At 43.5% G+C, this 27379-nt stretch overlaps 1 protein-coding gene across 7 annotated transcripts in view; it reads left to right on the top strand.

Annotated features, from left to right (window-relative positions):
- LOC122816697 (eukaryotic translation initiation factor 2-alpha kinase 1-like) overlaps positions 1 to 27379 on the top strand; it is a 1078686-nt gene that overhangs the window by 111604 nt on the left and 939703 nt on the right. For 6 of the 7 annotated variants that reach the window (XM_044089674.1, XM_044089672.1, XM_044089671.1 and 3 more), the window contains one exon: positions 4274 to 4410. In XM_044089674.1, coding sequence (XP_043945609.1) covers positions 4297 to 4410 — 114 coding nt within the window. In that variant the 5' untranslated portion in view covers positions 4274 to 4296. Of the gene's footprint in view, positions 1 to 4061; positions 4148 to 4273; positions 4411 to 27379 lie in introns of those variants that run through there. The other variant, XM_044089675.1, reaches the window with a different exon arrangement.

Genomic DNA, 27379 nt, shown 5'->3' on the forward strand with positions numbered 1-27379 from the left:
GACTCCCCAATTCTAACTTCTTGTGTCCTGTCTCTGAGCCATCTGGCTATCCACTGGGTTACATAAGGGTTTATAGAAGGGTTTGTACCTAACCTCTTAAGTTTGTTAATGGCCGAGTGGGGGGATTGTGTTAAGTACCTTGGTCAGGTCAGTGTAGGCAGTGTGAACCATTTTGCCCTAATCTTTTTTGCTTTGTTGACCTTGTCAAAGAAGTCTACCAGGTTGAGTAGGAATGACCTGCCCTTGATGAAACCAGATTGAGTTGGGTCCAGTGTCTGTAGGTTTCCTATGTCATTTTTGTAAACAACAAACATCTTTCATAAATTATCGCGTATGACATAGGCAGTCATGTATTTATATAAATGACAAGAAACCATATTGACATAATTTTAGTTGCAAACATTATACATCACTTATAATCTATCCAGTCATTGTCAGTCTGACATTGTATAGCTTATTCAAATCCTGCCTTCTTTAAAACATTGTTCCTCTTCTGCATGTATTGTTCCCACAATTGCCATATTTCTATGCAATTTGCTCCTACCCTTTTCTAAAGATCCTAATTCTAGTTGGTTTATCGTTGTTACTACATTCAGTACTTCTAGTACAGCTGGTTTCTAGTAATTGCTTTTTTGGCAGCCACCATAATTAGATGCAGCAAGGCCTTACTATGTCTAGGCAGATTCTGTATCGTAGCTCAAAAATTTATTTCTTTAGTTGCACCAATTTGCTCACATAGTATCTCTGACAAAGTAGTCTGTAGGGAGTCTTTAAAGTCTGCCAATTCATTACACTCCCAGAAAATATGTTCCCAATTACCTGTTTCTTCCTCATCACACCTCCAACATTTGATGTCTACCTGCAGAAATATTATTTGGAGTAACTTGGGGAATACGTATGTGAGCACTTCCAAGAAGAGATCCTAAATCTTCTAGATTTTGTTGCATATTTGGGATACCTATATATATATATATATATATATATGTCCTAAAAACTCTTCCAGTGCTGGTCTTTCCCTTGAGGTTCCCTTGTTTCTTCCTCTTTGCCTATACTCTGATATCGATCCTTGATAGGGAAGGTAATCTCTCTAGCCTGCAGTCCAAATAAATTCCTGGCCTCCTCCCAATCTGTTAACTTTTTCTGTCTTATTTGCTCCCAATACCATGGTTCTTTTGCCAATTTTCTCCAATAAATTCCACCCCCCCGCCTATTGTTTGTATCCATAATTGCAGTCCTCCCTATTGGCAGAATCTCCTTTCTGCATTCCCATGTTGGCTTAGTTCTTGAGTACTTTCTGCTACTTTATAAATATAGTATTCTACATGGTTATTGTTTTCCTTGAGGATCTGCATCCAAAATTCCAGTCATTGTTTCTTGCACTTCTGCTGTTTCATCATATCCCTTTCAACTTTGAACTATAGGTTTCTGCTTGTGCTGTGTATAGCAGCCTTAACTGTGTAGCTCTGAAATACTCCCTTCAGATTGGTTAATATAACATGCTAAATAGCATGTTATACAGCCTGTGCTCCCACTTACACTGATTGCTGTTTGCTCTTTTCTTATCTCTTCCCCTCCCAGATGTGAAAAACAGCTTGTATGCTTTTAGAAAACATTAACTTTTAGCCTGAAGAAAAAGTGCCCCTGCTATCTTTAAATAAAACTAATCAACTCTTTTTTTTATTAAAACTATTGATGGATTAAGGCCGCTAGGGAAGCTGCAATCATTTATTCACGTCCAGTAATTTTGAATTTTATTTTTTACTCTACTGCTTGTCCTTGTACCTTTTTTAAATTTTGTATTTCCCTAAGCAAACAATACTCAGAAGTGTCAAGATAACTGCTTGCATTTGCAGACAGGCCATTTCCATGGAAATATAAGAAAATATACAACTGTCTTCAGTTGCAGACTACCTAACCCACTGAACATTTGCTAAGGAAAAAAAATATCATTGCATATGCAAGAAACTTGGCACTTCTCAAGGCATTCAGCATTTTGTCTTATTTTTCTAACCTACTTACTTACAGATGTTACTTATTTTTAAATTACTCCAAGGATATTAATCCAAACATTCATGCATGCAAAATAAGAGAAAACATATTAACTTTACATATAATACTGTCACACTTCTCAACTGTCCAGATTTTTGTGTCACATTTTTAAGCTGTTCTACATAAAATGTGTGCTTTTTTTTCTGGCAAATCGTTTAGGATTGAAGTCCCTAAATAATGATTTACATTTCAGTTTGTCTTCATATCCTTCAGAAAATGCATGTTAACTCAAATCCTGTTATTCTAGCAAGTTTTTGGGCCTTTGTCCTGCCACTATTTTATGTTTTGTCCGAATGTCTTGCGCTAAGAGACTGAGAAGTATGAATATAGTTGGTGCACTTTTACACCCCATCCCCCACCCCAGCACCCTTGTCCAGCCTTTCTTCTCTTTTTACATTGTAATGCCTATAGTTCTTAAAATTCAAAAAAAAGTACCTGTTTAGTGCAATCACTGAAAGACCTCACCCCCGTATTTGATGCCCTTGACGACTTTCTTTATTATGTAGCATACTGCTTTATGTAAATACCATTAAGAAAAAAAAATTTTACTTTTTTTTTTTCCTTTTACTGTACTTTTAAACATTAATGACATATAAAGTGGGGTATATTCTTTACAGTGCACCCACACATGTAATAAAGTCAAGAAAAGCCCAGTTTTCCTCCGCCACTTGTTCTTGCAAAGGCGTATTTTACAGATGTGATTGATGCTTTTCCACTTCATCTTCATTTCGCAACACCAGACTCTCGTTCAAGTCTAAGGTTATCCCAATTCTTCTAGTTGACTCCTCTGCTTTTCTCTCTCTAAAGCATTTTCTTTTGGAACATTCAAAAAGACTTCACTGCCAAAGTCTGTCTTTGAGCTTTATTGTAAAAAAAAAAAAAAAAAAAAAAAAAAGAATGAGAAACAGAGTTCCTTCAGTTTGATGGCTTCTTTTTGTTGGAGAAACTTTTGTATCGGCTCCTTAGCCTGTTCTGCTTTTAAAAAAATGTCTGATTCTTAAGTATTCTGAAGACAGCTGGATACAGCAGCTTGAATCTTGCACCTGCCTCTCTGCAATCCCTGATTGCTGGGTTAAATTTGCTTCTCTTCTGCCTGGTGCACAGTGAGTGAGTAATCATTTTCCATAAACACTCTGTCTCCAGTTTTCATTACTTTGCCCTTCTGCCATTACTCTCTTTTTGCTGGTATTATTGCATCTTTACTAATATAGCTGCTTTCACATGGGCAATTTTGATGCCTACACTAGATGTGCCTTTTCAGTTAAATTCTGGTGTGGAATAGCAGTCCAGTAATTTATTTGTGCTTTTATAAAATGAATAGCCTTCCTTCTAGTTTCTGTAGTACAGCAGAAAATCTAAGGTATTCTCACTGTGCTCTGTCTTTTAACTCTAGCTGTTTTGAAACACATTTTCTTGAACATTCTCATTCTTTCTTCATTTCAACATCTGATCTTTGTTGTTTAGAAGTTCATCTGAATAGCTAGATAAATATTTGTTATTTTACAGACTTTTGTTATTTGAGTTGATAATACTCTTTCAGTTTTCTATTTTAATCAGCTCAGAGTACATTTGATTTTTTTTTCTTGTAAGTTAGTGGAAGCCAGATCTTGTTCCAAAGCTGGAATTTGAACTGCTTTTTGGTGAATATCTGCAGGATTCTTCCTAGTTGGGGTTTTCTGTTTACCTTCACTATTTGATTTTCTTTCAGGTTCTCTAAATTTCTTCTTTTCTAGCATTCAGGCAGTGCACTTATTTGCCAGCAACTGAATTTTACTTGTGACACAATTAATAGCTGCTAATTCTTAAGTTTCTTTTTTTCTCACACTGAGAGAACCGAAATGAAGCTGTTGATCAGTGAGCAGCTTTCTGGGAAGTCTCCCTTCCCCTCCTCAGCTCTCTTTGGTCAAGATCTGACTGGCTGGACGCTTCCTGGAAGGTCCGTTATCCAAGGCTTTCCTTTTCTTTTTTAAATACCACTGGCAGTGCACCCACATTGTTTACAGCAGTGCCTGCAGGCCATCCTTCATATAGACCACATAGCTGTCTGTAAAGCTTCTAACCTTCCTTTTCCTGGATTAGTTCATCAAATCCTCATCAGGTATTCAACCAGTATTTTGAGTATATGATTTGTCAGATACAAACGTTTTGCACAGTTTTTTACTTTTGGCGTATGTCAAGTGAACTTTCATTTACTTGCTGTTTAAATTTTTAAATGTCTTTGTAGTACTGTGCCAAAAGCTTGCAGATATGAAACTGATCACACCCCTTGCTACTCGAGATGAATTCAGCACAGTGAGACTACAACACACTGCAGCTTTTGCTGAGCTTCTGCAGGCAGCTCGAAAGACTTTACATGCTAAGGTAAAGTATTGTTTCTCACCTGTAATTATGTTGCATTAATTATCTTGGTTTTGTTTGTGTTCATGATCTTGTTAAACATGAATGGTCTGACAGTGACAACCATTTTCACATATGAACTTGACCTTTTGGCATTTAAAATTGCAGAGCATGAATAACACCGTACTAAGACAGTATGCAGCATCAGTAAATGGTACACAGTTTATTTGTTCACTTATACCAGGGTTGTGTTACTGTCATGGAGATTATATGATGTTCTTCATCTCACATTGCTGCAGTCCTTACTTATGGGTAGTCCGCTGTCCTCGGTCGGCCCGAATACCAAAGTATTAGGCTGACGTCGGTCATGGGCGCCTAGATCTGACATCAGAGCGTCAGGGTATAAAGGCGCATGACCGACGTCATATCCTCAGTCTTTTTTGCCGCATGGTCCGATGCAGAAGCAGCGTTGCAAGTGCCGTTCGGCGTTCTGAAATTTTTCGTTTTCGGAGTTTCAGACCGATACCAAGTTGGGCTAAGTACCCGTTGGGAATATTTTTGTTTTTTCTTGCCTCAGTTACTTACCGGATGTCAGAAAAAGTGAATAATTGTATTTCTTGTGGGAAACAGATACCGCATAGGGATTACCACTCGCTTTGTATTCCTTGTCTGGGACCGGAGCACGACGTAGTTGGGTATCGGTTTTGTGCTAGGTTTAATAAGCGCACTATAAAACGGAGGTTAGATTGCGCTAGGTTAGTCTTTGGCAAGAGGTGTGATTACAATATGCCGTCGGATGTTCCGACGCCCGCTTCTACTAAGAAGCGCAAAGACAAATCTTTAAAGCCTAGGCAGGATGATTCGTCCGTTTCGGACGCCGGACCTTTAGAAGCTACAGCTGAACAGGTGGATCCGGCTGAAGTTTCTGTTGAGTCCCAGGGGGAAACTTTGGTTTTACAGGATGTGGCCTCTCAGGAGGCAGGTCAGGCTGAAGGGGCCTCTCAGGTTACTATTCTCCCTTCTATGCCTAAGGTGGTTAGGCCCTCTGCGACTGTTTCTAAGGCTACTTCTAAGGGCAGGTCTGTCTTGCCTTCCTCTGGTGTCAGTTCTGGTTCTTCAGGGTCTGTGCCTAAAAAGCACATGCTTAAAATGGCAGAGGATTTGATTTCTTTAATTAGAGGTTCTATGCCTCCTCCTGATAAGAGGCCCAGGATGGAGCCAGAGTTGGAAAGTTTGGAGCAGGCCTCAGATGATTCAGAGTCTTCTGCTGAAGACATTCAAGATTTCCCTCCTTATTCTGATTCTGATGCAGGGGATTCCACTCCTTCTGCTTCTCCTCCAGAGGATTTTTCATTTTCCGAAACTCTGCATTCTATGAGGGAGCATTTTAAGTGGGAGGGGCAGGATTACTCTGATTCACGGAAGAGACTCCGGGAGTTCTTGTTTTTACCACAGCATAGACCCTTAGCTATACCTCCGGTTTTGGATGTTGTTTCAGATGTTTTCTCGGACGCTTCCCTTAATCCAGATTCTGTGCCCCCTGCCCCAGTTAAACCGGACAGGTATTACAGGGTGCCTGAGGCTCATAAATATCTGTATAAGAGTCCTAGGGCGGGCCCAGAAACTATTAGTCAGGGGCCTAAGGGTGTTAGAGCCTCTGTTGTTAAGAATCCGGTTCCTCTGGATAAGGAAGCTAGAGCTTTGGATAGATGGGGTAAGAAGGTGTATACCTCTTCTACTTTAGCAATGAGAGCTTTGAACTGCCAGTTTCATATGTTGAAGTATCAGAATTTCCTCCTTTCTCAGCTAAGATCTAAAGTGGATGCTTTGGCGGAGGGCATAGAGTGTAAAGAATTGCAGGATATAGTGCATGTTTCTGAACAGGTGGGTAAGCACTCCTTGCAATGTGGTTTTGATGCTTTACAGGCTTCTTCTAGGGTGGCTGCCACTGGTTCAGTTATTCGTAGGCACGCCTGGCTTAAGGATCAGAATTTGTCTGAGCATGTTAAGTTTAGAATTCTGGATGCCCCTTTACAATCTGAAGTTTTGTTTGGTCCTCCTGTGGAGTCAGTCTTAAAGAAAATGGAAGACAAAGCTAAGTCTATGCAGACTGTTAAAGATTTTTTGCAGGTACAACCTCCAAAGTTTAGTAGAAATTGGCCTACTAAGGGGTGGACGTACCCTTCTTCTGATTCTCAGTCTAGGGGTAGATCTAGGCGTGGTAGGGGCAGAGCTCAGAGTACCTTCAGGCCGAGACAATGGAGTTCGCCTGCTCAATCTGCTGGTGAGGGCAGGGGCCAGTCCTTTCGTAAACAGGCCCAATGACCTGCATTTTCAGCTGCCAGATTCTTCTTGCCTGGCAGCTCCTTTGGGAGGAAAGTTGGCTCTTTTCAAGCAAAATTGGCAATTAGTCACCCAGGACAAATGGGTATTGGACATTATAAACCGAGGTTACAAGTTCTATTTCCATACCATGCCTCCTTTCAAAGGCATGCCAGACGTCCCTCCTCGGCAAAGGATAGAGGCTCACAGACAAATTTCTTTACTTCTTCAAATAGGAGCTATACAGCCAGTTCCTCTGTCCGAAGTGGGCCTAGGATTTTATTCTCGCCTGTTTCTAGTTCCAAAGAAAGGGAACACGTGGAGACCAATTTTGGATTTATCTATCCTCAACACTTACCTGGACATTCCAAAGTTCAAGATGCTGACTTTACAACAACTTTTACCTCTGTTGAGAAAAGATCACTGGATGGTTACTCTGGATCTCAAAGAGGCTTACCTTCATGTTCCTATCAGGCCCAGTTGCAGGAGGTACCTGCGTTTTCGGGCTGGAAATTTACATTATCAGTTCTCTGCATTGCCCTTTGGCTTATCTACTGCGCCCAGAGTGTTCACAAAGATTCTGGCTCCAGTAATAGCATTTTTCAGACTAAGAGTAATACAGATTTATCCTTATTTGGACGACTGCCTGATTATTGCGCAAGAAAAGGACGAACTTCTTCATCATCTACAGTATGTGATGGCAGTGTTAAGATGCCTAGGGTATTCTGTGAACGAAACAAAGTCCAGTCTAGTACCCTCTCAGGACATGTGCTTTCTGGGTGTGAGACTGAATACAGCTTCCCAGATGGCCTTTTTGACCCCGGACAAACAAAGAAGCCTTTCTCTTTATTTCCATCAAATGTCTCTACGGTCCAGGCTGACTGCAAGGACAGTCCTTCAAGCCTTGGGGTTCATGGCATCTTGTATTCTGGTGCTTCCCAATGCCAAATTGCATATGAGGAAGCTTCAATGGTATCTCAAAAATGTATGGACACAGCACTGCCAAGATCTAGACACTGTCATTCAGATAATACCTTGCATTCAGAAGGAGTTTTTGTGGTGGGCTCAGGAATGTCACCTAAACAAGGGACTCTCTGTGACCCAGCCAGAGGCGAGTCAGATTCTAACGACAGATGCCTCGGACAAGGCTTGGGGAGCACACCTCAATGGAAAATGGGTGCAAAACACGTGGCCTGTCAAACTCCAACATTTACATATCAACTTGAAGGAAATGTTAGCAGTCCAGTTTGCATTGATAGCTTTCAAAGATTTACTTCACCCAGGGCAGGTGTTGATTCAAACAGACAACACTACTGTCATGTGGTACATCAACAAGCAGGGGGGAACCCATTCTTACCCTCTTTGCAGGCAAGCAATGATTCTGTGGGAAACTGCTCTCAATCTACACCTCAATCTTCAGGCAAGGTTTCTACCAGGAGCACAGAACTCCTTAGCAGATGTCTTGAGCAGACAAATAGTGGATCCTCACGAGTGGAAATTGGATCCTCATGTATTCCAACAGTTGACAGTGTTATGGGGAACTCCAGACATAGATCTGTTCGCTTCTCCACTAAATTACCAGTTGCCAAAGTTTTGCACAAAAATGTTTCATCACACAGCTTGGAAGGTGGGCGCTCTATCATTCAGTTGGAACAATCTGCATGTATATGCCTTTCCACCTCTTCCTCTTCTTCCCAAGGTACTTTTGAAGGCCAGACAAGACAAGCCAACCATGATTTTGATAGCACCGGATTGGCCTCGACAACACTGGTACCCACTACTGAGGAGTTTAGTACGAGAACCTCCATGGCCTCTGCCTTTGATTCCGCACCTTTTGTCACAAGAGGACAGTCACTTCCTCAATGTCAAGATTCAGTCTCTGCATCTAACAGCCTGGCATATTCTGTTTTAGACTCTGGAGGGTCTCAGCTTCCACAACAAGTTTTGAATGTTATTTTGGAGGCCAGGAGGCCTAGTACCAGGAAAGTTTACGCTGATAAATGGAGGAGATTTTTTATTTGGAGCAAAGGAAAGGACTTTGATGTTTCCAAACCTGATTTAAGTGTTGCTCTTCAATATCTTACTGAATTATTGGACAAGGGTTTGTCTTTCTCCTCAATAAAGGTCCATGCTGCAGCCATTTCTGCTCACTATGATTGTGACCCTCCTTTATTCTCTCATCCTTGGTTTAAGCAATTTCTTAGAGGGGCAAAGAATATAAGACCCCCACGTAGAGCTCCTACTCCTGCTTGGGATCTCAATTTTGTGTTGGAAAAACTTACTCTACAACCTTTTGAGCCTGCAGCTACTGCCGAGTTAAAGTATTTGTCATGGAAAACTGCTTTTTTGTTGGCCATTACCTCTGCAAGAAGGGTTTCTGAGTTACAGGCCCTCATGGCAGTGGAGCCTTTCCTGATTTTTCATAAGGATAGGGTATCTTTGCGTACTAATCCTTCCTTTATGCCTAAAGTCGTTTCTAGTGTGGCCTTAAATCAAACTATTCAGTTGCCTACTTTTTATGCAAACCCCCAAAATAAAGGGGAGAAAATTTTGCATACTTTGGATATTCACAGGCAGTTGCGTTATTATTTGAGCAGAACCAAGGAGTTCAGACAGTCTCAGCAGTTGTTTGTTTCTTTTGCTTTGGGTTCACAGGGTAAACCTGTTTCAAAACAAACTATTTCTAAATGGATTGGGTTTTGTATTTCTTTCTGTTATTCCCATCATGGTAAGGAGATTCCTACTGGAATCAGGCCTCATTCCACTAGGGCTACTGCTACTTCTACGGCCTTTCTAAGGGGGGTAGCTACAAAAGACATTTTGGAGGCAGCTACTTAGAGTTCAGTGCATACCTTTTCTAAACATTACCACCTTCCTCTTTATTCTAAGTCTAGGGCTGGATTTGCCACTGCTATTTTACAGGGCATTGTAGCGGCCCCTAATGCTTTATGATTTTACCATCCTCCCTTTCCCGTTGCTTTGGGATTGTACCCATAAGTAAAGACTGCAGCAATGTGAGATGAAGAACATAGTACAGTTTTGTACCTACCATAAATGTAGATGTTCGAAGATCCACATTGCTGCAGTCCAATTTACCCTCCCTCCTTCCCCACTGTAGTTTGACTCGGTGCTATGCTTTAGGGGATGGTGGTTGTTGGGCATGTTTTTTGAGAGGTATTCTATTTTTGGCTGTGGCCTTTCTGGTTTGGCCTTCTGACATCTGAGGCAAGAAAAGACTGAGGATATGACGTCGGTCATGCGCCTTTATACCCTGACGCTCTGATGTCAGATCTAGGCGCCCATGACCGACGTCAGCCTAATACTTTGGTATTCGGGCCGACCGAGGACAGCGGACTACCCATAAGTAAGGACTGCAGCAATGTGGATCTTCGAACATCTACATTTATGGTAGGTACAAAACTGTACTTTTCTTTGATCTTTGGGTGAAGCATGTAGAACTCATTTTATAGCATAGCATTCATTAGATGATGGTGTGGCAAAGTTAATTTCTGAAATATTGTCTCTTTAATGTTTAGTGCAACACTTCTTATAAATATGCCATGCATTTGTGATTTGGTTTTCCTCTGTTTTGATTCTCCATGTCCAATACAGCAAGGATGTGATTTTACCGCAGTGCATTGTGACAAACAGTGGTTTTCTAGTCATGTAGTTTTTTTTTGCATGACCGTAATATGTTGTTGACCAGGGGTCAGACAGCTGTTTATGTACCAGTAACACATGGCTGATATGGGTCAGCTAGCAAACTCCAGCTTAAATTTTATAAATGGGTATAGAAAACCTTGCCTTCCCAAGCAAGTATGAATCTGGCCAGCAGGGAGCTAGATTAATCAAATACCGTATTAAGTAATGTTGAATATGGCCTGATGCCATTCTGCATACAGGTCTCCTGTCTAATGCTGTTGAAACAAGATTTGTTGGTTAATGCTGTTCAATCCAGTGATAGCAGATGCTTAATATATAGACTTGTGCAAACCTGCAAACTCAAATGAGCATACACTGCCACTGTATAATTTGGTATGAGGTCAGCCATTGATAACTACTGGACTGTTGCCAGTAGGTGATAGCAGCTTAGCATTTACAGCTTTCCTTGGCTATTAGCACATTCCATTACACCAGTAATAGTTTGTTTGGGCATTTCCTGTAAGGTCTGGTTTGCTGCTGATGGGTCACAGTAGAATCAAATCAGTCCTTCCAGACATTTCTGTGGTAATTTCTTTTTTGTTCTGATTTGGTTTCAGGCACTTTGAAATGTAAACTTGTCTTTTTCCTGCCCAACTCTTTTCCATCCCCTAGGCCTTGCAGCATTTGTCACCTGTTTCCCCTTTTCTGCTTGTTCTTGGTATTCATGGACACTTTTTTTTATTTTTTTGCTATTCACTGACCTGCTTACAACTGTTTTCATTGGAGTGAATTTTTTCCCAATTTACACTGTTTTTCCCTTTCTAGTGCTGTATAAAAATGCATGTTTATTAGGATAAAATCAACTGAACTACATATCTAGCTTATTAGTCTTTTGCATGTCCTCCATTTGATCATCAGCTGATGTACTCCACCATTTTTACCTTAAATGACCCTAGTACCCTCCCTTGGGCTTGGACCACACCAGTAGCAGTTTGGGAAAGAAGAGTGGAGCAGAACAGCTGGCAGTGTCCTGTATACCAAGGGTTTTTTTGTGTGGCTTAACTCTGCAGAGCTATTGATGTATGTGTTATCACATTTACAGTAGTTCGTTCCAGCCCCCCTTCAATGTTTACATGCTAAGGTTAATCTATCCTGTGATTATTGCATCAGCCCCTGCATCAGGGATGTGTAATATCATATGTAAATTCACCCCCCTCCATTCCATAATGGGTGAGCCAGCAAAGCTGCTCCTTCCTACCAAACCTCTGTAGCTCCCAAGCTGCTAGTTAAACTCATTGTGGTTAGGTAATTGTCTAGGCTCCATCTCTGTAAGCCACAGAGCTGTGAGGTTGCTAATATTTGCCACAGAGACCAAAAAACTGAAAGACACTGGTTTGCATATGTTTAAGTAGCAGCATGACATCCTGTATCAGATGCTACCAATTCTCAGTCAATATATATCTATGGATATAGTTGTAACTCCTAGTTGCCAGCATCTGTCCTACTAGTATACATTCCTTGGAAGACATTGCAGAGGCTGAGGAGGTGTCATAGCTTTAAACAAGAGAAGGTTTTAAACTCTGTAGTGATTGCCACCCCCCCCCCCTTTATGTACTGGCATATATTTTGTGCAGGCCACTGCATGCCATGGGGCATGATCTAGGTTGTCGATGTCCCTGCCTTCTGGTGGTGAGACCTCCAACTCTACCTGCCACACTTAACTTCATTGGCAGTTTGAGTCCCCATATCACATGGAGTTACTGAAGCAGCATGACTCACCAGACCGTCACCAATCCCTCTGGAAAGAGGTGAACAGGCAAACCTTAATCGGTCTTCTCTTCTTCGTGCACTAGCTCTTGCAGGGGCTTGCATCTCTGTTTAAACTGGGGTTTCCTGTTTTTTTGTTGGAGCTTTGTCTGTGCCATGAAGTTGCCTAAAAATGTAAACATGACAGCAGACTTCCTTTTACAAGACCAGCATAGAGTGTGTGTCGATTTGGGAGAAGAGCACAAGATCCATACGGAGTGCGTTTAAGAGATCAAAAATTAAAATGACAGTTCTAATTGTATCTAAGAATCCCTTGAGTTTTGAAGGAAGCTTCAAGTCAGAGGCTTTGGTCTTTAAGTCAGTGCTAGGACCATCCATGCAGAAGGAATAATCACAACTTTCAAATGAGTCTCTTCAAGCCAAAAGGAAATATAAACACGGAGTATTAAGGCCAGGAATGGTTATTAAATTGCTTCATGTGGCCAAGAGTCTGATATGTGCAGCCTCCATTTGTCTTCTGTGTGACTGACCAAGTCATTTAACTAGATAGTGCTCTAGTGCAGTTACAAATTGGGTTCTCTGTGGTCTCCTAGACCACATGGCTACTACATACCTATGAAATTTTAAACTTTATACCAGGGAAGCTCACATTTTCCTCTCCAGGACTTCAGCCAGAGAAATACAAACCTGATTGTAGAGTTTCTTAAGTTAAATGTAGAGACTTACTCCGCTTTCCAGGATATCTGTCAGATACTACTCTCATGAGATTTTACCGCTCTTTCTTTTTTCTTTTTTTCTTGCTAGGGAAAAGTTTACCATAATGAACTTAGACCAACTGTGGCAAGATCTTATTCTGCACCTACCTCACTAATTGAGAAGTTGGTGGATGCTAGAGTGAAAGCTGTACAAAAATGTATTCTCCCTCATCCCTTTCAATTTTACAGTTGTTGGTTTTCTTTTTCTGCGAGATGTTTTGATTCTTCTCACAAGCCCCCTTGCTTCTGATACTGGTCCTGATGAAATTGGAGTTGGTCACAGGATGTTGATGTCATAGTTCCCCTTAGCATCAGTTGTAGTCACTGCTTCTGAGCAGCAGACTTTATCATCAACTACTTTAACATTAGTGTTGCCTTTGTTCATGATGTTGGACTGCCAGGTTTTTTCATTCCAGATGACAGGTGTTGATACTTTGATGTTGAGCTTAGTGTCTGTATTTTCAGCATTGATGCTGATGTCAGAGACTTCCTCTTTCTGCTTTTCAGAGACGATGACTTTGGCCTTGATGTCACAATAAATGTCCAATTTAGATTCTTATGTTTTCTGTACGTGCCTTCTTTGCTCCTACATTGCCCTTGTATTCTGCCCTATTTCCACAGGAACATTTTGCCAGCAAATTCCGGAACTCCTTTTATAAAAATCAGAACAGAGTTGCTGAAAATCATCTGCAGAATCTTAATACAGCTTCTGACATTGACCTGCATCCTTCTCTTCCTTTGGCCAGCCACCTCCAAGGATGGATAGGAAGCACACATACATGAAAAAATAGTTTGCCTCGGGGCATTGGGCTTAATGTTGATTTTTATAATAGTAGCAGTCTCTGCACAATTTGTTTATGAAGATTCTACAGTAGACCTTAAGAGTTCAGTGGTCGCATTTACAAAGCCCAAGTTTCATTCAAGTTAGGATATCACAAACTTATAAGGGACATTCACAGCGGTGGCTTCTGGCATTTGACCATATTAGAGGAACCCATTTCTAACTTCATTCTTGTAGTGGCTGCATCTTTGACCAGGGTTGTGGTGGTGGTGGGGGGGGGGGGGTTATGGTGCCATGGTCCAAGGTGTATGATCATAGTCAGAGGCTAGTTTGGAGGTGAGGGCAATCCTCCTTGCTCCGTAAGGTTTTTAAAAACAATATCGCAAGCTGCAATTGCCAGCCACTCGTACATGTCACTTAAATAAGCAAGGGGAAGCATAGTCTTAGTCCCTTTTTTGAGGAGCCATGATGGTGTCCGAATGACATTTTTCCAACTGCTTTCTGGTTGGGAAATGCATACCTGTGGAGGCCAACTCTTTAGCTTAAAAAAATCTACATGTTTCATAGATCATGGCTAAAGGACATCCAGTCAATTGAAATTTGCAGTCTCAGTGCAGTCAGTAGCTCTGCATCTCTCTCTGCTGAAAATGAATGCACATTCTATGTAAATACATATATTTTTTGGGTGTCTCTTGTATCTGAACATAGAACTCTGAATTATATTGTTAAATGTTTCATGTGTATTACCTAAATGGCTTTTAAATACTTTATTATTGTCCAACGTACTTTCCAACTCAACTGCTTTCATTCTGAAACATTACACGGGATGATGTATGATGCATCTTCTCTATAATCCTTGATGTTGCACTTTTAACTTTGTTGTGCAATATGCCATGCACTTACTTTCCAGCTGGTGTGCTGCTACATAAACTGTTGTGATATTCATTGTAATAGTCAGTCCTCACATTTGGGATATCCTGCATGCAGGTAGCTTGCGACCATCCTTACTTCCCGAGCTTTACCCTTCGCCCAAGTCTTAAGCTGATGGCTTTCCACCAAGTATGTTGTTGTGGTTTAAAGGGCGTGTCATTTGATACCCTTTTCAGATCTTTTTTGCTATGCAGTACATAGTTTGTTACTGACAGTGCTTAGTTTGCCATTCAGCCTACTTCTAGCATCAGCCCCAGATAAGTATCCCACAGTGGATTTCTTTCATCGCAGCTGTATTGCATTTTTTTTTTTTTTTTTGCATAATGTCTAATTGTGACTATAGTGCAGATGAATTTAAGGTTGTGTCTTATGTGGTAAACAAATCCTTGACAAGGGCTACCATTCATAGTGTTTGTTATGCCTCAGCCCAGAAAGCACAACATGGATTTATACCTGCATTCTGCTTTTATCCTTTCCAAGGACAATCTATTATAGACAAATTTCTTCTGTAGTTTGCTTCCTAAAAGGGCTATGATCCTGGTTCCATGCTCCCATGTGGTGACTGCTAAAGCTTGGAGGAGTCATGGTGAAAAGAGGGAGAAGCATCAAGAAATCGAGGATGTTTTGTATGAGACTGACTTTCCTGGCTCTTGTGGCCATCTGTATGTTGAGGCACCTTTGGAGCCCCACTCAGCAGAATCAGTCTGGGTATGACTTCTGTGCAGGTGCCCATTCCATTGGCTTTTTGCATATTCTTCTGGACCAACACATTCCACACCTTCCCTATGGCTGAATGTCCTTCTGTATTTGAAGTATGCTTTGGAATTTCAGAAGGGGAGGGTAGCATTCCCACTGTTCTTGTACACAAGGAGATTCCTAGAAACCTTATCAAAGACATTTTTTCATGCCCGCAACCTGAAACCTCCATGGTGGACAATTCCTAAACTACAGAGGCACAAAGCAGCACATTATTGTTAAATGTGATGGAAAGGAGAGAGCCAAGGATGGAGCCTGGAACATGGATGGGTAGGAAAGGGGAGATATTGTTTCCCACTTGACTGATTGCTATCTGTCAGAAAGATAGCTGTGAAACCATTGATTTATTGATTACTCCAGGCAGTGCCTCTTCCCACTCCACATATTGAGCTTCAACAAAGTCCTTAGCCAAGGTAGCTGAGTATTTTGCCATTCTTAAAGAGGTATAATGCAAGACAAGGTTATGCCTGAAATGTCTGGAGCTCAGTAGAAAAGGGTGGAGCCTTCTGAGGATGACTTGGGTGCCCATAACTCAGCAGCTGATGAAGTGGTATATGTAGGCCAGATCCCACCCAGCTACTGAAAATTAGACTGTTTACATTATCTGTCAGACTGTCCTGTTTCTCCTCCAGTGGACTTTTCCTTTGGTGACATAGTTCATAGGATGCAGGGGATGTTCCATTGGGAAACCAAGGAGTACTGTAAACCCAGTAAAGGTACAGGACTTGCATAGGTTTAAAACAACCTAAGCCTCTACATGTTCCTTTAGTACCAAATATCCTGGAAGATGTATTTAGCAGCACACGTCTGGAGCCTGACATCCCCACCACACCCGTAGGAAGTATGAGTGGCTCTACAGGGACAAGGACTCCCTCCTGTAAGTGTCTTTATAGGAATTATTTGTTACAGCTGTGGTGTGTGTGGATCTCGGCAAGGGAGCTACCTCCGCTTCAATTAGGAATTCCATTACCAATGACAAGGAGAGTAGAACACTTGCCAAATTTGGGGAAAAAAGTTTGCACCTTTGCTACCCCTTCCTTCAGAGCCTTAAACTTTGCCAGTCCCACATGCTTAACTAATAGCGGTCCTTGCTGGAAAAAATACCAAGGCAGAATGGATTGAACACAAGGATCTGAAGCAATGAATGCTGGACCTAAGCGATCTCACCTTTTCAGGTGAATGGTCAATCCAAGAAATGAGGCTATAATGCTGTAGACTCATTATGAAAGACAGCAGCTACTGGGTCTTTAATATGGAGACATGCTTGGCTGAGGACCTTGCCCCTCCCAAACAGTGTTGAAACTGTGATCATTAACACCCATTTGAACAAGGGTATCCTGTTTGGACCCTTCTCTGTGGAAGTCAATAAAGGATTGGAGGAGAATGGCAAAGCTACCCAATCTGTAAGGCAGAATTTTCAGATCCATGCTTCAAGGTATGGTAAGAGCTTCCTAGCAAAGCATTGATAATCTGACCATAAACAGGGCAATACTAGACTTGGCACAAGGAAGAATGCGAAATTTAAGAGGGAGTGGCTAATGAGACCCACAGACAAGCCAGAGGGCCCACAGAGCTGAGACACCTACAGGAAACATCCATGACTCTGTCATGCTGCCCAAGATATTGTACAGCAGAGAGGAACCACTGTCAGGGAGTTTGAGGCTGCTGGGCTTCATGGCATCTTGTATTTTAATGGCTCCTTTAGTACTGCAGCTCATGAGGAAACTGTGAGGATGTCTGCCATTTAGAGACCATAGTCCTTCACTGCATTAAGGGAGAGATCTCATGGTGGATTTAGCAGTGTGCTCCAAATCCGGGAATACCATTTGGGGCAGCCCTGCCAACAGTGACGTATTCCTCAGATCTGGCCAGTGAGCTTGTATGAGAGACCTCCAGGTACAGGGTATTTGGGAGGAGAAAGTAAGGAAGAAACACTTTAAACATCAAGGATGTGATTATCTTCATCTTTGCATAGAAGCCTTCACCACTTATCTACAACAGTGTGCTACAGGTGGGGACAGACAGTCCAATTGTGATGTGGTACATTAGCAAGGAAGGGCTCATTGTTACCCACTCTGCAGGCTGGCCTTTCAAACCTAAGAAGTAATTTTGAAAATGGGTGTAATACTGACTGCAATCCATATTCCCTCCAGAGCAGAATTTATTAGCAGAGAGACTGAGAAGATGTCAAACAGACCCGCACAAATGGATACCAGTATGGATGTCTTTTTAGATCTGATCAGGTTCCAGGGTGTAGCAGAGATGGACATCATTTCCTGACATCTTAAATAACAGAAAGATGTTAAGTTGTCTATCTCGCCTTCATTCTTGCTGGATGGGTTCAGAGCCGATCCTCTGCTCCGACTCGGCCACTCTAAAAGCTCGAGAGCTAGTTCCACCGGCTCGAGGCTCCCCTATATCCCACAATGCTAGGCGGTAACTCCTCAGATCTCGTTTGCCGCTATAGCTATCGAGGTGCTCTTCAACCGGCTCGTCAGGTTAGTTGTTTCTAACTAAACTTTTGAAAAAATTAGACCCCTTTGAGTTATTTTTCCTTTATTTAAAACCCTTTTAGGTAGTTTCTTACCATCCCCTTCAAGTTCCCCCACCGTTTTTCCAAGAACTTTTAGAGTTCTTTCCTTAAACTGTTAGGCCTCATCCCTCCCTTCCTAGTAGTTGGAGTGTTTGGGTTTTTTCTGAGGAAATTAATTTAGTTTAATTTTTTAATTTAGTTTAATTTAGTTTAATTTAGTTTAATTTAGTTTAATTTAGTTTAATTTAGTTTAATTTAGTTTAATTTAGTTTAATTTATTTTAAGGGTAATCTGTGTGTGTGTGACTTGAGTGATTACTCTACTTTTCTTAGCATGTCTAAGGAATCAAAGGTCTCAGGCTTTAAGAAGTGTGACTCGTGCTGTCAGAAGATGTCTCTGACAGACGGTCACACTTCTTGTGTATACTGCCTGGGACCTTTGCACCTGCAGGACTCATGTGCTGTTTGCCATGGCTTCAGCCCTAGAGTCCTGCAAGAGCGTAAAAATAAGCTCATTCTAAGGGGCTTATTGAAGCCTGAGGGTCCCCCGACTCAATCCTCTGGGAAACCCTCGAAGCCTCCCAGACCTTCGGCTCCGGTCTCTGAGTCGTCTTCTGGGGCTCCGAAGGCTGTTCGAACATCGGCTCCGGCCGGAGCCGATGACTCTTGAACTCATGTCCCTACTATTTCCTCGGCTCCAGCCGGAGCCGAGGAAGACATCGGTGAGTCGGCTCCGATCAAATTGTCGGAACCGACCTCCAGAAAAAGGTCCCGGTCACCATCTATCGGCTCCGTTCATTCGGCTCCAGCATCACCATTGCTGTCTGAACGGAGCCATAGATCTCACTCCTGTAGGTCGTCGAGACTATCCGATCATGACCTTAAGAGGGTAGTGAGTCGACTTCTTAAGTCCGAGGCACTGGCCCAGATGCTTCAAAGTCCGACTCAACAATCGAGGGCTAATCCCATCACTCAGAATGTTCCTCCTCTGACTCTGAGTTCGGAGCCGGGGCGGCTTGGACCCGAGACTGTGGTGGCGTCAGAACCGATACCGTTGTCTTCGGTGCCGTCGTCTGCTCCGATGTCTTCCTTGGAAGAATCTCGGCGCCGGACTTCCCTCATCGGCTCCGAAGGGGTGAGTGGCATCGGACCCTTGTCCGACCCCGCTCTCCCTCTCGGTGCTTCGGTGCTGGTGAGTTTGGCTCTGACATCGGCCTCAGAGCCATCACTGTCGGTGCTGGGGGAGGTTTTCAGCTTTTCGGAGTGGAGACCTCTGGCTCTGCCTGACAGGGGTGCCTTTGAGGTCATGAGGAGCGTGTTGGAACCTGGTTCAACTCCACAGTCGGCTCCGTCTGCCCCTCCCTTCATGGTGCCTCTGGTGATTTCTGCTCACTCTCTCATCCCGGATCGTAGAGAGCCAGCTCCTTCCCCCTCTGAAGATGTCTCCTTTGCAGACATCCTCGAAATCTTAAAACAGAGGGGGAATTGGCCAGCCCTTAACCCTTCAGAGGATGAATCTGTGTATCTTGAGGCGTTTGGCTCTCGCCCTTCCACCTCCTGGGTGTCCCCTCCCTTTGACCCCCTTATGCAAGTGGTGGCAAAGAAGGCCTGCATGGCTCCTGACTCAGTGGAACCCACCCCCAGGAGACCATCAAAATTTATCACTGCCCCCAAGGACAAAGAATTGTTAACCAAAGGCGTCTGATGCTATGGTGGTGGCTGCGGCCACCAAGAAGGAGTTAGCTGATCCTTCGGTGCCTGTTCATCCTCCTAACAAGGAGTCTAGGACTATGGACAGGTACGGGAAGCGGATGTTCTCATCAGCGACCTTTACTATGCGCTCGCTGAATTACCTGTGTCATTTTACTCGTCTTCAGAGGGATTTGCTCAAGGAATCGAGCGAAATGTTAAAGGACCCAACAGCTGCGGGTTTTCAGGATAGGATGAACTCTCAGCTGGCGACCCTTAATTCTATAACTAACTCCTCCATGCGCCTCCTTTCATATGCGGCGGATGGAGCGAGTAGAGCGGCAGGTACAGGTGTGGCTTTACGTCGGAACGCCTGGATGCGGCTATGTAACTTTGCGGACCCTTTCAAGACGTCCTTCACTAACTCCCCTTTTGATGGATCATCCCTCTTTGGTCCTCAAGTGAAGGAAACCCTGACTAGGTGCGAGACTGATGTCAAAACTCTCTCTGCCGTCGGAGTCCGTTTTTCTGCTCCTTCTAGGCCTTACCCCAAAGGCCAGAAGGGGGGAAAGATGTGGTTCCGCAAACTATCTCAGAGAGATTTGCCTGACGCACAGAGTCTGTTCCCCTCTAGAGGCAGAGGGGGGAACAATAATGGTAGACGCCGTCCTAGAGGCAGAGGGGGCCTGCAGAATCAGGGCAGTCGAGAAACCTTTTCCGACAAGCCCTTTCAGCATCCCTGAGGTGTTGCCCGACTGTCCACCTTCGGAGGCAGTCGGGGGAAGATCATCTCTGTACCCAGAAGCCTGGCTATCCCTAACTCAAGACAAGTGGGTATAGTCTATCATTTCCGAAGGCTACAGAATCCCATTCTTTCTCATTCCAAACCAATCCAAAAAATCCCTTCCAGACGTTCCACCCAGTCAAAGGGAGCAAGCAGCACTAGAAATTTCAAAGCTGCTTGCAAAAAGAGCCATTCAACCAGTTCCAGCAGACCAACAAGGATCCGGAATCTACTCCAAATTCTTTTTGGTTCCAAAGAAAACAGGGGACTGGAGACCCATTTTGGATCTCAGCAACTAGTTCCGGATGGTCACGCTGCAGTCCATTCTACCCCTTTTGGGGCGGGACAACTGGATGTGCTCAATAGATCTCCGGGATGCGTACCATCACATCAGAATGAGTCGACGCTCCAGGAGATTCCTCCGCTTCAAGCTGGGAACCAGTCATTTCCAATTCAGGGCCCTGCCCTTTGGACTCACTACAGCCCCCCGAGTGTTTACCAAATGCATGGCAGTGGTCGCCTCTCATTTGAGACGACAAGGATTCCAAGTGTTTCCGTATTTAGACGACTGGCTCCTTACAACCCCCACCAAGCATCTTTTGCTTCTTGCCAGAGACTACACTTTTCACACATGTCAAACACTAGGCATTTCAATAAATTACGAAAAGTCTATCTTGTCGCCTTGTCGTGTTATTACCTTCATAGGCGCAAATCTAGACACAGTCAACATGTCAGCCAGACTCACAGAGCAGAGAATAGCAGACATACACAGACAGGTCTCTCTCTTGTCTTGCAGAGCAACAAAGTCAAAGCCAGACTGATCCTGAAGGTCTTGGGGATAATGGCGGCGGCCATCCTTCTACCATTAGCTCACTTCCATATGAGAATCTTACAATGGATGCTCTTCACACAATGGTCTTTCCAACGACTTCCAATGTCCCATCCTATTCGGATAACACAATCGTGCAAGAATCATCTCTCTTGGTGGATCACATCTCCCCAGCTTTTCCTAGGGAGACCTTTCGTCCCTTCCCCTCCGGTTGCTACAGTGACAACAGACGCCTTCCTGATCGGGTGGGGGGGCATTACCAGGGCAGGACGGTCCAAGGCATGTGGCAACCTTTCGAGTGCCACTTGCACATAAATGTCCTAGAGATGAGAGCAATGCTTCTAGCGTTGCAAGCCTTACAAGACTCTCTTCCCAAGGGAACTATAGCAGTTCAGATAGACAATATGTCTGTAGTGTGGTACATCAACAAACAAGGCGGAACCAGATCTTACCCCCTATGTCGAGAGGCACTCAGACTGTGGCAATGGGTGATTTCCTCTCAGCGGTTTCTGTTAGCAACGCACATTCCCGGGAAGTCCAGTGTGATTGCGGACAAATTGAGCAGAGCTATTCTCATGCCTCACGAGTGGTCTCTGAAGAATTCAGTGTTGGAGAAAGTTTTTCGAAGGTGGGGCCGGCCTTGCTGCGACCTTTTCGCTACTCCCCAAAACAGCAATTGCGACGATTTTTTCACCCTCTTTCCCCAACCAGGCCACCCCAGCTGAGACGCTCTAGTACACGATTGGCCCCGGGGACTTCTGTATGCTTTTCCTCCCTTCCCACTGATGTCTCAACTAATACAGAAAGCCATCGCTCAGAAAGCTTCCATGATCCTCATTGCCCCTTACTGGCCTCGACAGGTTTGGTTCCCATTTCTCCACCGTTATCTGTTGGAGCAACCTTGGCATCTGGACCCAGTTCCAGACCTCTTGACCCATCAGTCGGGTCAGTTGCACCACTCCCTCCCTTCTCTGAACATCACAGCGTGGTTCCTCCAATTCCAACTCTAGCCAGGCTTCCTCTAATATCTCACTCAGTTCGAGATATTTTGATAGCCTCTCATAAATCTTCCACTCGGAAGATTTATCATAGTAAGTGGAAACGTTTTTCCTGTTGGGCGCAGTCAAAGGATATAGATCCTTTCACTGCTTTCATTCAATCAGTTTTAGACTTTCTAGCCGAACTTTTCCACTCAGGTTCGTCTCAGTCTACCATCAAAGTTCAATTGGCAGCAATATCGAACTTTCATGTTGGAGTCTCAGAGTCCTCCATTATGTCTCTCAAACTCTGCAAAGCCTTTTTAAAGGGAGTTTTTCTCCTCAAGCCACCTATCAGGGATCCTCCTCCTCAATGGGATCTCAACTTGGTTCTAGCGTCCTTAATTCTTCCCCCCTTTGAACCTGCGGCTTCATGTTCATTGAAGTTACTATCTTGGAAAACATTCTTTTTAGTAGCTATCACTTCAGCTAGAAGAGTCTCTGAACTCCATGCTCTGTGTAGTCGACCCCCTTATCTTTTGTTTCATAAGGATAGGGTGTCCTTGCGTACTAACCCGTCTTTTTTGCCTAAGGTAGCTTCACCGGCAAATTTGAATCAAACCATTGATCTTCCTGTGTTCTTCCCTAATTATTCGAACAGGTCAGAACAAAAATTACATTGCTTAGACGTTCATCGCCAACTTGGGTACTATTTAGACAGGACCAAACAATTTAGGAAGTCTGATCAACTGTTTGTTTCTTATGCAGAAGGTAGAATGGGCCTTCCAGTTTCTAAAGTATCTCTCTCTAGATGGCTTACTTCGTTGATTACCCTTGTGTATGAGATCAGACATCAACAGTTGCCATCCAAACCCAGGGCTCATTCAACTAGAGCTTTAGCCACATCTATAGCTTTCCAAGATAGGCTGCCTATTGATTCGATTTGTTCTGCAGCTACTTGGGCTTCTCCCCATACCTTCATTTCTCATAAGTTGGACTTGGCCTCTAGGGACCGAGCCAACTTTGGCTCCACTGTACTCAAGAGTCTGTTCCGATAGGCCACCCGGGACAAGGTGCTAGGGACGCGGTCCCATCCAGCAAGAATGAAGGTGAGATAGACAACTTAACATTTAGAAGCTGTGTACCTACCATAACGTTCCATGTTAGTGGTCTTCTTCTTGCCTTCTTTCTTGCGTCCCACCCTCCTTCCCCCTAGCCTGGACAGACCTAGAGGAGTTTGTTTTATTCCTTTTATGGAATTTCCTTGCTGGGCTTAGCTTTCAAACGAGATCTGAGGAGTTACCGCCTAGTATTGTGGGATATAGGGGAGCCTCGAGCCGGTGGAACTAGCTCTCAAGCTTTTAGAGTGGCCGAGTCGGAGCAGAGGATCGGCTCCGAACCCATCCAGCAAGAAAGAAGGCGAGAAGAAGACAACTAACATGGAACGTTATGGTAGGTGCATAACTTCTAATTCAGTTACAGGACAGCAGTTTCAGAAGCATTTGCATTGTATTGGACAGATTTGTTCTGTTCTTTTATGTTTTTCTTCTATTTCTCTCTGTCTCCAGGGCGCAGATAAAGATCTAGGATGAAAGGTAAAAAGCAGTCCTATTAGTATCTTTCTTGCAAAACAAAATTGTTTCTTTCTCCTGATCAGCATAGTAAGAGAAGACTGCAAAATATTTTCGCAGCATGCAGACCTCTTGGCTCAAAGTAGGGGATGTTCTTCATTAGATGACTATCGCAGTAGTCGTTACTTCTGCAACTTCACCAGGTATGTGATCCCTTCAGCTAGTCTTAATGAGCTAAGGTTCCTTCTGTGTTTCTTGAGAGTCGCACAGAAATATTTAAAATGTTTTCCTACCCCACCCTATTGCTGTTGTTAAGAACAGCTGTATTTCTAGTTGCCTGCCACTTATGTTAATTTCACCACATATCTCCTTCCCTCTCCCCTTTCACTTGCTGTTGAATAAGCAGAAAATTATCATTTTGAGAAATCACTCCCCTTCAGCTATTTAAATGTATTGACCATACCACTTTATTACACAGAACCAGAATACAAAAGTGCCCACCCTGCTTTGTCTGTCTTGCTCTTTTAAAATTAGTGGCTCTCTACTTAGACAGCTAAAGCTTAAGCTACTCCCTTTTTCATCTCTAACTGCTTAGTGCACACTGCAGTGCTTAGGATATTAACCCATTTTTTCATCTACCAGTTACTGGAGAGCCCATATTCTGCCTCTCGGTAGTCATCTTGGGATTAGTGTTGCTGTTTTCTCCTGTTGAGAGAAGGAGCAAAGAGACATTATTTCCTGGAGATTGCTGATCACGAGAAAGCCTAATAACTACTTTATAGATGAGAGTTTGTGTTTGCATTCTACTCCTGGTGAGAGAAGGAACAGAGGATTCCTGACAGTTTCTGGTTGGGCAGTGAGTGTCTGTGCTTAACGTTCCTGATTGGTCTGGTTGTTCAAGGCATTTATTTTACCAGGTAAAGGCTACAACAAGGCTACAGACCTTTGCATCATTTCGGACAAGACTGTGCATCTCCAAACAGGCTGTGGCCTGCTTTTCATCTTGGGATTGGTGCTAGTGTTTTGCTTCTGGTAGGAGAAGAAGCAAAGGAACATTGTAATCCAGCAGAGTGAAACTGTGGTGAAACCAACACTAGTACTAGCCATTCATGCGACTCCCCTCTTCATCATTCTTTACAAGCTAATTTTTTGTTTTCAGTAAGTACTGCTTGGTTTGTTTTTAACTTCAAAATCTCTGCCTAAATACTTCATCCTTAAGTTTTCAGGGTCTATGTATTACTTTCCCGGGTCTGCATGTTAGTTTCCCCTCAAGTGTTTGGTAGTGCTCTATACAGACAGACGCACTTTGCCTAACTTTTCCTGTAAAAGCACAATTGAAATTTCACCAATACGTAGTTGCACACATTACAACTAGTTTGCAGTGACAAGTGCTATCAGCAGAGTTGCAAACTGGATACTCCTGACTTTGCTTTATATTCTCACTATAGCTGTCTAATCAATAAAAATGGGTCTGTCGCCATGGATTTGAACTTTCCCACTATCTCCGTGACCAGCTTGGTGGATATGGTCTTCATGACACAATGTAGAAATTGCCTGATGTATACTGACAGACAGTTAATTCTCAAACTGATATGGTGTAGGAGAGCATTCTAAGCATTCTATAGCTATGTCAAGAATCTAGATGGCAACACCCAGATCTGCTCTGAGTTACAGCACAAAGGCACGAAAATTACAGAACCAACTGATATTACCAACATCTTGGCAGATCGGTTCCGTGCTAACTTTACCCCCCTCTCACCCCCTAAAGGGCCCATATCTATACAGGAAGAATGTAGAGTCCCTGTAATCACAACTAAGCAGGTAAAAGCTGCACTGTCTAAAGCCAAAAACACAACATCCATGGGACCAGACAACATCCCAGGCTGCGTTTTACACGAACTGGCTCCCCACTTAAGCACCATGTTCAATAATAGCCTTGCATCAGGCTTTGTGCCCACTGAATGGCGCACAGCAACAGTTATCCCACAACACAAAGGGGGAGCCACCACTGATCCCGGGAACTATCGACCTATTAGCCTGATTAGCCTGGTCTGCAAGGTCATGGAATGTATCATCATGAAACTCATAAACAAAGACATTGGTAACTTCCAAACTCTGGATCCCACCCAGTTCGGGTTTGTGAAAGGAAGATCATGCCTCCTGAACCTGATCGACTTCTTTTGAGGCAGTCACCAAAGCCGTGGATGAGGGTAAGGTGGTTTACACAGCCTATCTTGACCTCGCCTAGGCTTTCGACACCATCCCCCATTCTGGAATTATCGCCAAACTCACTAAACTAGGCATAAATCCCTACATCACAAGATGGGTTGCCAACTGGCTCACTGACTGAACCCACACTGTAAAAGTTGCAGACTCCAAATCTGACCTCAAGGCAGTGACAAGTGAGTGCCACAGGGTTCCGTCCTGGGACCTCTCCTGTTTTGTATCTACTTCTCTGAAGTACAGGCTAACACAGAAGGCCTCTGGCTGACGAAGTTCGCAGATGACTGCAAACTAGGAGCCATAGTCAAGTCCCCAAATGCTGTGGACATCTACAGAAGGGCCTCACTGAGACAGATGCCTGGTGTCAGAGCCATGGCCTCAAGCTCAATGCCAAAAAGTGCAGTGTCATCCCCTTTGGTAAAAACTCTGTACCCATGAACTACCACATAGGCAGCAATCTACTTAACACCGAATGCATGATAAAAGACCTTGGGACCCAGGTGGACAGTAGTCTCTCCTTTGATAGTCACATTGCCACAGTAGTCAGGAAGTCCTACGTGGCACACCTCATCATAAAAGGGTTCTCATCCAGGAAAAAGAGGTAATTGTTCCCTTCTACTCGTCGCTCATTAGACCCATTATAGAGTACAACGCCCCTTTTGGAATGTACCTCACAAGACAGCAGCTGGAAAGGCCACAGAAGTACCTCACAAAGAGGATTACTGGCCTCAAACAAATCCCCTACACTGACCGCCTCAAAAAACTCCAGCTTTACTCTGTAGCATATCGCCTACTCCGAGGTGATCTCTGCCTAACGTATAAAGCTATGTCAAACCCAGAGCTGTTGGACATGCTACACAAGAAGTCCCAATCCCTCCAAGCTACACGCGCTAGGGACCTAAACCTTGTCACCACAATAAACAGGACACGCTGAAGGGATAGATTCCTGTCCCAGAGACTTCCTATACTCTGGAACAAGCTACTCATCTATGTCAAGCAAAGTTCTTCATTAGCACTCTTCAAGAAAAATCTTGAGTCTATGGGAAATAGGAAATATACCCCGGGGATCACTTCTGTGTCTCTGCTGGACAGTGACACAGGAAAATAACTTTCTTGAGTGGCGTAAGCTATGGTACCTTGCTGGCTAGGCTTACGTAGGCCCTTGGGCCAATAGCCTAGTACCAACCTACGAGAGATTTATTTATGTAGTGTCACTAGAAGCAAGGCTTTCACATAAAAGTACTCCTAATGTCAAAAAATTTGTCAGTAGTACACACTCTGCACCCATCACACACAGTTCAAAGCGGGTATATAGACCCGCATATGCTGAGGCACTTAAATGTAACCATCCTAAACCCTCAAAGGCCTCCTAGATGAAGTAGACTTAACAAATACCCTCAGCAGCCCCAAATGCACTCTTACAATAATACCCATG

Source organism: Protopterus annectens, chromosome 12.part0, assembly GCF_019279795.1.
Source record: "Protopterus annectens isolate FY-2018-M chromosome 12.part0, PAN1.0, whole genome shotgun sequence".
Lineage (NCBI taxonomy): Eukaryota > Metazoa > Chordata > Ceratodontiformes > Protopteridae > Protopterus > Protopterus annectens.